Genomic DNA, 12,865 nt, shown 5'->3' on the forward strand with positions numbered 1-12,865 from the left:
TGTTATAGGATCTAAGCCCCTTATGAGCCCCTTGCTGGGATCAGGATTCTTAATTCTCTTTATATCACTTTTGTATCTCTCCGTCTCTCTACAAGTGGTTCCATGCAATCGACTATTGATGGTTCTCTTAACTTTATTTGATCATTACCTCCCAAGTGCTCTTACCTTGTTAACTTGGCAAAAACGGAGAATGTATATGAACTATTTATCTCCTTCTTTGCATTGAAGTGGGGTTCGCATTGCGTGGTTAATCATGCCTAAGTGCCAATCATGCCCGCATGTGGTCCATCCCTTCCAAGCTTGAAACATCACCATCAATAAATTCTCCAACATAATTCCTTCTGGATATTGTCAATAATTTTTTTAAAAAAATTTATAAATTCTACTAAATATCTTAGATATAATTGTGACTTGAGCCAACTTAACTCTTGGTGGTTTGATATGATACATTCTTGTACATGTGCGTGCTGCCGTCTCGACTTCACTCTTTTTCCTATCTTATTGCAATATTTAGAGGCCCATAAGAAACTTTGCACTATACAGCAAAACGACATTCTTTATCAATAATTAAACACCTATTTTGATGAGGTAAAATTATTAACAACCAAAAAAAGATACAATCAAATCCTAAGTCCATATAAATAAGATAATTAATATCTTTACATTTTAATACTTTCTTAATGATTAGGTTAGAGACTATCAAAACTCGTGAACTTTATTTCTACCTATTTTTTGCAGTGTAGATCATATTTACACTTGGACCTTCAGTTCGGATCTTGAGTTCGGATAGTTTGTCATCAATTTTGAACCATTAGCTCCTTTTTTTCATTCAGTGAGTTATCATAAAACGTGCAATCCAACTTATATATATATATATATATATATATAGAGAGAGAGAGAGAGAGAGAGAGAGAGAGAGACACACACACACACACACACACACACACACACACACACACACACACACACACACACACACACACACACACACACACACACACACACACACACACACACGAGTGTGTAGAAGGTGGGGGGGAGGAAATATTCCAATTTTTGAACTTGAAACCTAAGTTAAGAAGAGAGGAGCGATCATTGGGCGAGGATGGAACCTTCATTTCAAATCCTAATCCCGAGTAAATGTTTCTATCAGCATTTCTAAGGTTTCCAAATTTCAAGGTGTAAAGGTTTTAACCACAAGGGATGCTATTGTGCTAATGGGTTGGGCCTTGGATAAGTGCGTCCAAATTATCAACAAGGCCGAGTGAAAGCCCAACCAGCCAGATGTAAACTTTGACCTGCTTTCTGGCCCATTTGATATAGGTCCTAGCCAAATCCTTGTTCTTTCTTCAAGTAGTGTGGTGGGAAATCGTATTAATGCTTTGGTAATTCCAAATACCTAAAGGCTCAAAGGCAAAGAAATTAGAGAAGAAATTGTTTATAACCCGCACCCGAACTTATAACAACTTCCACACCGTTTGCTAGAAACAAGTTATTATCATCACTAGTCAAGACTCAAGAACGCCCAGGTTCTCTAATATTCATCTTTCATTTCCTTCAAACTAGTTTAGAAGAGGCCAGGCAACCCGTGTTTTAAAGGCCAAGGGAAAGGACTGCTCCAACTTTTAGCTATAGCCTTGTTCATCATGGCTTTAATAAAAAAGCATAAATTGCTAGTTCTATCTTGTTTCTTGCGACTGTCAAATTTATGAAACTAAAATTCTATGCGCAAATGGCCTATGATAACAAAATTTTCCTAGTAATTACTAGAAAAGCTGAAGCTATTTATGACTTGTTATCCAAGCTGTTTTAATGACACTTTAGCCGAAATGAGAAATCATTAGATGGACTAGATCCAGTGGACCGGTCCAATATGTTCATCACATTACCAAGATTTGGACCGGTCCAATATGTTCATCACATTACCAAGATTTGGACCGGCCCATTGATATGATATGTTCTTGCCCAGGTGTGTGCTGCCATCTCGACTTCACCGTTTTTGCTATCTTATTGCAATATTTAGAGCACCATAAGAAATTTTGCACTATACAGCCAAGCAGTATTCTTTATCAATAACTAAACACCTACTCTGAAGGTAGAATTGTTGACAACCAAAAAAAGATACAATCAAATCCTAAGTCCATATAAATAAGATAATTAAAATCTTTACATTTTAATACTTACTTAATGATTAGGCTAGAGACCATCAAAACTCGTGAACTTTATTTCTACGTGTGATCTTATTTACAGTTGAGTTCGGATGGTTTGTCATCAATTTTGAACTATTGACTCCTTTTTTGCATTCAATGAATTATCATAAAATGCGCAATCCAACTTATATATATATATATATATATATGTGTGTGTGTGTGTGTGCGTGCGCGCGCGTGTTTGTGTGTATGTGTGTCTCTCTCTCTCTCTCTCTCTCTCTCTCTCTCTCTCTGTGTGTACACACACACACAAACACGCACACAAATGTGTAGAAGGTTGGGGGGGAGGGGGGGGGGGGACCCAATTTTTTGAGGAAATATTCCAAATTTTGAACTCAAAACCTCAGTTAAGAAGAGAGGAATGATCATTGGGCCATTGCCCATTTCATAACTAGAGGATGGAGCCTTCATTTCAAACCCTAATCTCGAGTAAATGTTTCTATCAGCATTTCTAAGGTTTCAAAATTTCGTGGTGTAAGGTTTTAACAGCAAGGGATGCTATTGTGCTAACGGGTTGTGCCTTGGATACGTGCGTCCAAACTTGTCAACAGGGCAGCGCAAAACCCAGCCAACGAGATGTAAAAGGTTCTGGCCCATCTGCTCCCATTGATGCTTGATAGGTCCTAGCCAAATCCTTGTTCTTGCTTCAAGTAGTGTGGTGGGAAATCATATTAATGATCTGGTAATTCCAAATACCTAAAGGCTCAAAGGACAAGCGAAGAAATTGCTTACAGCCTCCACCTGAACTTATAACAACTTCCACACCGTTTGCTAGAAACAAGTTATTATCTAGTCAAGAACGCCCAGGTTCTCCAATATTCATCTTTCATTTCATTCAAACTAGTTTAGAAGAGGCCAGGCAACCCATGTTTTAAAGGCCAAGGGAAAGGACTACTACAACTTTTAGCTATAGCCTCGTTCATCATGGCTCTAATAAAAAAGCATAAATTGCTACTTCTATCTTGTTTTCTTGCGACTGTCAAATTTATGAAACTAAAATTCTCTGTGCAAATGGCCTATGATAACAAAATTTCTCAGTAATTCCTAGAAAAGCTGAAGCTATTTATGACTTGTAATCCAAGCTCTTATAATGGAACTTTAGCCGAAATGAGAAATTATTAGTTGGACTAGGTCCAGCGGACCAGTCCAATAGTCACTCCTCACATTACCTGGATTTGGACCGGCCCACTGAACGTGGTCCATCGGACCTGGTCCATCTAATAATGTCTTCCAAGGAGCAGGCCTGTTCGGCCCTTTGTGCTTGGACCTGATTCTTCAAATCCTAGGCCATCTTGGGGGTCACCTTGTACCAAGTCTTACCTGGCCGGTTGACAGCCCTATCCACATCTAAACACTAGCTGTAACTTTAGTGACACGCCCAACCTGAACGCCATGAAACATATCTACTAGAAGCAACGAAGTCAGATTATCTTCATCATCTGAATTTCTTTGTTATGATGTCCGTTTCCATGATTTGTGAACTCAAACTGCTGCAGCTTAACAAATCTTTGAAAATAATATAAAAACCAAGATTGGTGCATTCTCGGTCAATATCATACCCAGAAGATATTTATCTTATACCGTTGGGTGGATCCCTTCTTGAAGAATTCCACACGAGTAGCACCATCCTGAGATATTCCTTCGCGTATCAACGCCACATCATTCTAAAGCGACTCATCCTACCATCCGATTTGATAAAGAAATGCGTTGTCTGATGGCAACCCGTGAGCTAGAAGACAGCAGCTTCGTCACGAGCCGCACAGGACAAGGGACCAACCCCTCCAAGGCCCCTCAGTTGCCCCTTCCCCAGACCCCCAAATCCCCCATTCTTCCACACTTTTCCTCCATAAAATCAGCGCCATTGGCGAAAACCAAGCGCTAAACTTTCAGGGCATCTGGTTTCTTCCTCCTCTGTTTCTCTCCTGCGAGTTTGAGCAGTGGGCAGAGGAGATGGATGGAGGAAAAAGGCATCAGTCGCTGAAGTTAGCCATCCTTGTCGCTCTTCTCATCTCGACTACCCCTGTGCACGCTCTCACCGTCGGCATCCAGTCTGTTAACTCCGGCATCGCCGTGGTCTGCACTATAAAAATATAAAACAACCCTCTTCTTTTCCTTTTGTTATTCTTTCTGTTCATTACTTCACATTTTTATCTGTTTTATTTGTTCCACAGATTAAGCAGCAGCAGCAGCAGCAGTGCAGCAGAACGTGCGAGTCGCAGGACTGCAACGGTGAGGGCTCTTCTCTTTCATCTTTCAATATAATTCTGGCGAAAGTTTTCTTGATGAATTACTAAGATTATGTTTTTTTTGTTTGTTTCTTTTTTGGGACGAAATTGGAATCAAAGTGCCTCCATTGCTTAAGTATGGAAAATACTGCGGGATTTTATACAGCGGCTGCCCAGGGGAGAAGCCATGCGATGCTCTCGATGCCTGCTGCATGACCCACGACAACTGCGTCCAATCCAAGCACAGTTTGTTCTCCCCCCGGCATTTTTTTTCCTCTTTTCATCTTTTTTTTCGCTCCTTCCATTCCTAACTCATGGTGTGCGTTTGGTGTCGCCTATTTGTTGTTTTAATGGGTGGTTGGTGCGTGTGGAAATGGCGGTGGGGATAAAGATGACTACTTGAACGTGGAGTGCAACGAGAACTTGCTCAACTGCATGGCGGAGGTGAGGGAAGCCGGCAAGGGCACGTTTAAGGGGAACAAGTGCATGGTGGAGGAGGTGGTGGATGTGATCACCCTGGTGATAGAGGCTGCCTTGTTAGCTGGGAGGATTGTTCACAAGCCATAGCAGATGGTATGTGATGATGCTCTGGATTTGTTGTCCTTTTCTGAGTCCATCGCATTGGCTCTATTTGTAATCTTATGCCAATTGTATGATAAGGCGGTCTCTTTGTCCCGGACAGGCGGTGATTTTTTTTTTTTAATGCTTTCTCTGAAATTGCTGTTGATGTTCTTTTGGGATCACGGTATGTTTGACAATCCGTATGAACGTGTATTTAGTTTCATATCGATTATTTATTGGATAGATATTATATATTTATATGAGATTAAAGATCCAAACAATATCTTCCGGTTAGTCATTTTAGGTGAGATTCTGAATTGTTATAAATGATATCAGAGAAGACATGATCTATAACTTATGTGGACTAAGAAAGCCGATCATGGTGCTTGTGATTAGATTTGAATGAATTTGAATTCTTAGTCTGACAAGAACGTCAAGATTTAAACGAGAAAAGTATGTGAGGTTCTTAGTTGTTACAATTTGGAAGACAATCTTGGGTCCTTAGTTGCTTGGAGATGGTGGTGTTCTGCTGTTATCCTTGTTTCTTTCTTTCGTGGATATTGATATTTATCAAATGATCTCAATTAGTTTCTTTACTTCTGTTTTCCACCCTTGATTTTTTAGTCATCCAAAGCCGTTTTTGGATACCAAGTCTATGATTGTACTCCCTAGGTTATTTGAATTTAACTCTCACTGCATGGAATATTAATTTTTGCTTGTGAAAACGACAAAGCAAGCAAAGATTCGTTGGGCGATGGTCCATTTAAACTGCTTAAAGAGCATTGGAGATCTACGAAGATTAAAAAAGAGCATTGTTGAAACGCCAGGGATTGGACTTTGTTAGGTAAACGTGGTAAGAAATCTCATATAATGAGCTGGTGGAATCTTTGTACCTGGGGCATGTGTCCATCAGAAAGGCACTCTCGCTAGCGGCCCATCTAGTTTTTGGGCTGATGTACATCACAATCATAGAGTTTCTTTATCAAATGTTGATCTCCCCAAAGTTTGGTTGTGTCCACGTCCCCATGAGGTTTTGTCGGGGAAGCTGCAAGTAGGGGCTTTAATAGGTTAGGTTGGGCGTAAGCAGAAGCCCCTTTTTTTTTCTTTTTTTTTTTTTTGAATCGACGTCTCACTACATAGTGAGAGAGCCTAGAACAATCACAAAAACAAAACACGATCTAATGCCTGCGGCACACAATCGGAGAAGCAGGGACTTTTAAGTTTCAATTTCTAAGGTGCAAGCGTGGCCCAAGCGCCTGAATTGTGAGCCTTTTCATTTGGTGGCTCGAAAATTGCCAACAGTAATTGCCAGATTAGGTGTTGATCAGGGCATGGTAACGCACATAGCATGGGATGCTACTGATCACAATTTCAAGTGCGTGATTGCGCATGGTTTGCAGAATTGCAGTGCAATAAAGCAAATTTTGAGGAATGTGGTCAACCACGGATTGGCTCGACAAAGCATAATATTGTAAGTGGTGCATTGGTCATGTAATTTGCGAGTCGGCTGCACCGGTTTCTTGGCCATATCATTGAAGCAAATTTGGGCATTCCCATTTTGTACTAGCCTAATAATGCTCAATTATAAAGCGAGGGGATGAATCTGCAGACATTTTTGAGAAGTTTGATAACATCTGATAGCGCATTACTAAAATCCAACATAATGTAGGAGGCGTAAGATCATATGGTGCATAACTTAATATACTTTTCAAAGCCGAGTTTGGAAAGGAGTTCCAAACCTTCCTTTAGTATAGTCGGTACAAATTCTAACCTTGCACAAGTACATAGCTGGTCAAAATTCACTGGGTTTTACTATACATCATCTGTACGTCCAAGAGTATAGAACAAGGGAAGAGCAGCAGCCAGGTGCAACGATCTTGTCTTTAGGTCAGGCACCAGACAAACCTTATGATGTTTCTTATTCTTGCACTGGAATTAAAGGAAAGAGAAATAAAAGCACGTTACTGTATTATTTGTCATATATTCAAATGTACAAAGGCAAAAAAACACCCGCGTTAGATATTTTCAGGAGGGAGCATGAGAAAAATTATGATTCTTCAATTGAAGGAAAAAAAAGGAAAAAGGAATGCACAACAATTGCTTTGGGATAGAGGGTTTAAGAAGTGGGAAATTATAATATATATTTATATATGAGAGTTGAACTTGGCTATACTTGAATAAATCTCCACTTAAATTTTGTTGGATCTACATTGGATAATGAATGTCTTAAATTGATGATTTGAGCGTTGGATGCGATGTACCATCTTTAAACTGTTATATATAAAAAATTATATAATTTAGAGTTTTCTAGCCCATGCATAAAGTGGTAAACAAAAATATATATAATTTAGTGTTATTTAGACTGTCAATTTTTAGACCATATATGCACAAGCTGGGTGCTCCAAATTGTATAATTTTTTGTACGTAAACAATCTAGAGATAGCAGATCATAAGCTTAGATTATCAATATGGGCCCTCCATCATTCAATCTAAATTTGATTGAATCTAACTGAAAATTTATTTGAATGTAGCCCAATCTCTCTCTATATATAAATATATATATATAGAGCAGGGGGCACAAGATGTTTCAGGAGTGCCAACTAATTATTCGGAGGACATTAATCATTCCTCAGCATATAAGACACGTGGAGGTTGGACCAGAAGGGTCCTCCCGTTGGGATGTCTGATCTTTATTTCCATCATTCAAAGGTAGAGAAACTATAAAAATTAGAAGAAAGGTACAACCGGAGCCCCTTTATGTCTCTTGATTCAAGCACCGTGGCCGCAAAAACCTCTCAATCTGTGTGGCCACTGTAGTACTGATGGGGACATCAGAGCCCTTCATCCAGATGATCCTGAGCCCCCGGATTGAGTCAGACCTATTTATTTGCATATTTATTTTATTTTATTTCTGGGTTTATTTGCATTTAGGAATTTATTTGTGGTTTATTTTATTTCTGGGTTTATTTGCATTTTAGGGCTTATTTGTGGTTTATTTGTGTTATTTGTGGGCTTATTAGGAGTTATTGTTGTGTAAGGGGGTTTATGCAAATTGTGTATTTGGGCCCTATATAAAAGGGACTATTTTCATGATTAGGGTTAATGAAGTGATTTGGAATTTTCTTCCCCTACGTTCTTTCTTCTCTTCTTCTCCTTTCCTCCTCTATTCTTCCTGCGTCTCTACAACCTCTTCTTCCTTCTCCTTCTCTTATTCTTCCTTCTTCTCCTCTTTTCCCACACTGGTGCTGCTTCAACTTGGTATCAGAGCCCCGGCTTTGCCTCCGTTGCCAAAGCCACGATCGAGCATTTTCTTCCTCAAGCTTCCACGATCCACTGCCCTAGTCATTCACTCTACCAAAATCCCACCGGAGACTTCATCTCTGTCTCTTCCCCTCGGTGCTCACCAGAAGAGCACACACACTTCAAAAAAAAAAAAAAAAAAAAAAAAAAAATCCCACCCTGCCCATTTCTTCCCTCTCGGTTCTCATCAGAGACAAAAGGGGAAAACCCTTTCATCGGGCCCTTCCCACTGGCCGCCAAGTCCGCGGCCACCACTTCCACTGTTCGCCGCCGGCTGCACCACACCCCACCGCCGCTCTGTGCCATCCCGGCGCTACCGACCTGCTGTGACCCCTCTCCACCGTGCACGTTTCCGCCTTCACCACCGGAAGACGCCTGCCGGAGCCGTGACCACCTTGCCTTCGGCTCGCCACCGGACACCGCCGCCTGCCGGAGCCGCCTGTCGCCGCGGACCACGGAATCGCGGCCGAGATCACCGCCCTCCGCCACGGCCATAGAAGCCCCGCCCCGCAGCTGCAGCCGCAAGGGTCGGAGAGCCCTCCCGAACCGTCGGGAGGTTGAAGCTGCTTAACGGGTAAGTTTCGCATCCGTTAACCCACAACTCGGTAGCCCGGATCCGCCACCCAAAAAAAAAAAAAAAAACAGTGCACGTGAGTTGCACGTGCGGGTCATACGGATATCGGGTCGGGTCAAACCTGATAACCCGGATCCTAACGGATCCGAGTTTAAAAAAAAAAAGGTACGCACGTGACCACACGTGCCCAAAAAAAAAAAAAAAAAGTACCTGGCTTTTTCCTGTTCATCTTCCCGTGGCCTCCCCGCCGCGATCGCCGCCGCACCGTACAGCCATCGCCGCTCCGCCCTCTGATCAAGCCGCCACCGAGCCCGTCGTCGCCGCCGGAGCCGTTGTCGCCGAGTGCTGCTACCTCCGAGCGCCCCTCCAGGCGCCGCCTCCTCCGAGGGCCTCCGCCAAGCTCCTCCTCTCCCCCCGTCGGCCGCCGCCCAAGACTCCCAACGGCTTCATCCGCCATCGGTTCCCCCGCCCTGAGCTCCCCGCCGAGCCGCACCGTCTGCGCCTCCGCGACCGCCCTCACGGACGTCTCAGTCGACGCCGCCGCCCGCCGCACTCCGCCTCATCTTCTTCAGCGCCGGCCGCCGTTCCTCCTTCCGCCGAGCCACACCACCACGCCTCCACCCATCAAACACCCACCCTTTCTAACCTTCAGGTCCCGATCCGCACCACCATTCTCCACTGCCTCCTCGCTTCCTTCGTCCTCAGTCCAACACCAGAAACCCACACCTCACTACAATCACAGGATCCCCTTCTCACTACCCCTTTCGGGCCCAACAGGGCGTGGCCCTCTCAGCCCGCGCCCAGTCACTCACCAGCCCACTACACCACCGGAAGCAGGCCACTCATTTCTCTCTTCTGAGGTCCAATCCCTCATGCCTACAAAACCTGTAAGCCTCTTCAAGCTGAAGGCCCAGCAAGCCCACCGATTTGCTGTGATCAGACTCAAGTTGAAGCCAATTAAAACCAATTGAAGGGTCCGTCAGCTACAATCGCATTCTTGATCATCGCCCACGAGCACACGACTTTGGTCGTCTACTTTTCGACAGGTGATAGGTTTCCACTTTTCTTGGGCTTGTTTATTTAATTATGTTCTAATTCTCTTGCATGATAGCCACATTTTGAAAACTTATATTGCTGTCACAATTCAAAACATTGAACCTTTCACTTCCGAACACGTCCTATTACCCATTAAATCTTGATATTAAATTAGCACACCCTAGCAACAGGACGTTTCTCGATATTATTCGATCAGATTACTTTAGGATCAGAACAACTGTACTACTTGATTGCAATCTAACTTCTTAAATTGAATAATCTTAATCCTTAATTCTGAATAACCGAAGTAAAAATCAGCAACATTTAAATTTTAAGTTATTATTGTGAAGACTTGCTGATTTCTGAAATCATAATAGATTGCATTCGTAGGTTGTCCTGCATCAAATTTGGTCCTACATTATAGTTATTAGGGTTTCATTAGTGACACTGCATTTCACATCATCACCCAGTGTCATCATTGCATGCCAACCTGTAGTGATATGGAGTACTATCTCAGTCAACCTAAAACCCCTGTAGCTACCATGAATTCCGACATTTTGAGGTCTATCAAAGAACAGATCGTTGCCATGCGGGCTGGTTACAAGGAATTCAAACAAGAAATCCGTGAGCTCGTGCAAAATTCTAGGACCCCTAAATCGCCAACCCCTGTTACAGCCCAACCTAAAATCGGTTTGGTCGCACCACCTGTAGTCCTTCCCCACTCTCCTAGGCACCAAACCCAATACTCTAGGTGTCAACAATTCGGCCATATAGCGCCCCAATGTTCCACTAAGACCTACCCGATTACTGAACCAGAAGTTAGGAACCAAGAGGCCGAATATGTCGAAGAAGTCTATGAACCAAATATAGAAGACTATGAAGAAGACTTTGAAGACGAACCTACAGAATTAGACTTTGTCCAAAATGATTCCCAAAGGGAGATTATTGATCTAAGTACAACCAAGCCACTTCACATCACTACTGTGGAAGAGGTAGTGACAGATATTGAGAGCCAGTCACCTGAATTGGCACTTGTAGCTAAAGATACCCATGCGGAGTCCAACGTTGAACATTCCCCTGTAGTAGTTTTCCTTCTAGAGGAGTTTCATGATGCACTCCCTGATGATCTTCCGGATACACTTTCTCCAATGCGTGATATCCAACGCGCAATCGATCTAGTTCCCGGAGCATCTCTGCCCAACCTTCCACATCATAGGCTCAGACTGAATGCATATGCTAGGACCTGGAATTTAATGTTACCGACAGTTGAGTTTGCATGTAATAGTTCGGTTAACAAGTCCATAGGTATGAGTCCATTCGAATTGGTGCATGATTACAAACCTAGGCAATCCATAGACCTATTTTTCATGTCTCATCAGTATAGAGTCTTTGAGTCTGCACAATCAATTGCATCACATCCACATTCATTGCATCAAGAAATCAGCAATTGTAGTCACTTTAATAACTTAAAATATAAATTCCTTGCTAATTTACACAGACGTTATAAAGAGTTAAGTGAAAAAGATTACGTCATGATAAGAATTAGGCTTGAACGATTTTCTTCAGATACGTTTAAGAAATTGCAAACTTGTAGTGCAGAACCGTTCAAAATCTTAAAGAAAATCAGTTCGAATGCATATGTTGTGGATCTTCCTGATGACCATGGGATTAGTGCGACATTTAATATTGAAGATTTGGTCCCATACAAAAAGATAATATTCATGCCTTCTGACCCCTTTATTGATGTACCTGCCCATGTTGGACACCCTGACCTATTACCTGCTGTTGAGCCACCACTTCCCAAAGTTCATGCACGCAGAGAACAAATAGAACATATATTAGATGAGCAGGTTATTTCAACCAGGAACGGTGGTTACCAACGTTACCTTGTTCGGTGGAAAGGTCGACCAAAGTCTGATATGACGTGGATTTCCAGAGCACAGTTGCAGCACCTCGACCCCGATCTTCTGGAGCAGTACGACAGCCGGCCAGACCTGTACTCGACGGGGTCGAGTTTTTCTCACCCGGGAGGAGTTGATGGGGACATCAGAGCCCTTCATCCAGATGATCCTGAGCCCCCGGATTGAGTCAGACCTGTTTATTTGCATATTTATTTTATTTTATTTCTGGGTTTATTTGCATTTAGGGATTTATTTGTGGTTTATTTTATTTCTGGGTTTATTTGCATTTTAGGGCTTATTTGTGGTTTATTTGTGTTATTTGTGGGCTTATTAGGAGTTATTGTTGTGTAAGGGGGTTTATGCAAATTGTGTATTTGGGCCCTATATAAAAGGGACTATTTTCATGATTAGGGTTAATGAAGTGATTTGGAATTTTCTTCCCCTACGTTCTTTCTTCTCTTCTTCTCCTTTCCTCCTCTATTCTTCCTGCGTCTCTACAACCTCTTCTTCCTTCTCCTTCTCTTGTTCTTCCTTCTTCTCCTCTTTCCCCACACTGGTGCTGCATCAAGTACCCACTTGGAACCATGTCAAAGAAAGGACGCTCTACTGGACTTCATTCTGAGTGCATGATTCATGCATTTCTGTAACGCACCGACTTCTGCTCGTGTTGGATGGTTATGACTATTTGTCCGAAAATCAACAGAATTTGCAAAAGTAATCTGATGTGCAATATACTTGATGAGTGGGTTCGGGTTGTATCTTTTGCGCAGAAGAATGATTGATGTTTTTCTGTCATATTAACGGTTGAATGGCGCTTTGCGTAGATCTCAAGCACTACGAGCTTTTTTGTTCATCCGTTTGCATAGATCTCAAAGCAGCACGATATAATGGTGAATCTTTTTTTTCGCAAGAAAGATACAACCCGAACCCTTCTAGGCATGTATGTGGAGATGTCCTTGGTACAACAAGGTTAATCGCCTAACATATATTTTTCATGTTTCTCAGCCCATGAATTTTGTCATAATTGCTCCTTATTTATATTAGATATCTGGGATTTAT

The 12,865-nt window shown here is 42.3% G+C and overlaps 1 protein-coding gene across 1 annotated transcript; it reads left to right on the top strand.

The window, feature by feature from the left end:
* Positions 1 to 3,939: 3,939 nt before the first annotated feature.
* Positions 3,940 to 5,219, top strand: LOC103701853 (phospholipase A2-alpha-like). The gene is made up of 4 exons (XM_008784060.6): positions 3,940 to 4,283; positions 4,382 to 4,439; positions 4,556 to 4,681; positions 4,827 to 5,219. The coding sequence occupies exons 1-4, from the start codon at positions 4,161 to 4,163 to the stop codon at positions 5,000 to 5,002; spliced, it is 483 nt and encodes a 160-aa protein (XP_008782282.4). The 5' UTR covers positions 3,940 to 4,160; the 3' UTR covers positions 5,003 to 5,219.
* The last annotated feature ends 7,646 nt before the right edge of the window (positions 5,220 to 12,865 follow it).

Source organism: Phoenix dactylifera, chromosome 12, assembly GCF_051530095.1.
Source record: "Phoenix dactylifera cultivar Ajwa chromosome 12, Ajwa_hap1_PhDact_Kaust_v1.1, whole genome shotgun sequence".
Taxonomy (NCBI): Eukaryota; Viridiplantae; Streptophyta; class Magnoliopsida; order Arecales; family Arecaceae; genus Phoenix; species Phoenix dactylifera.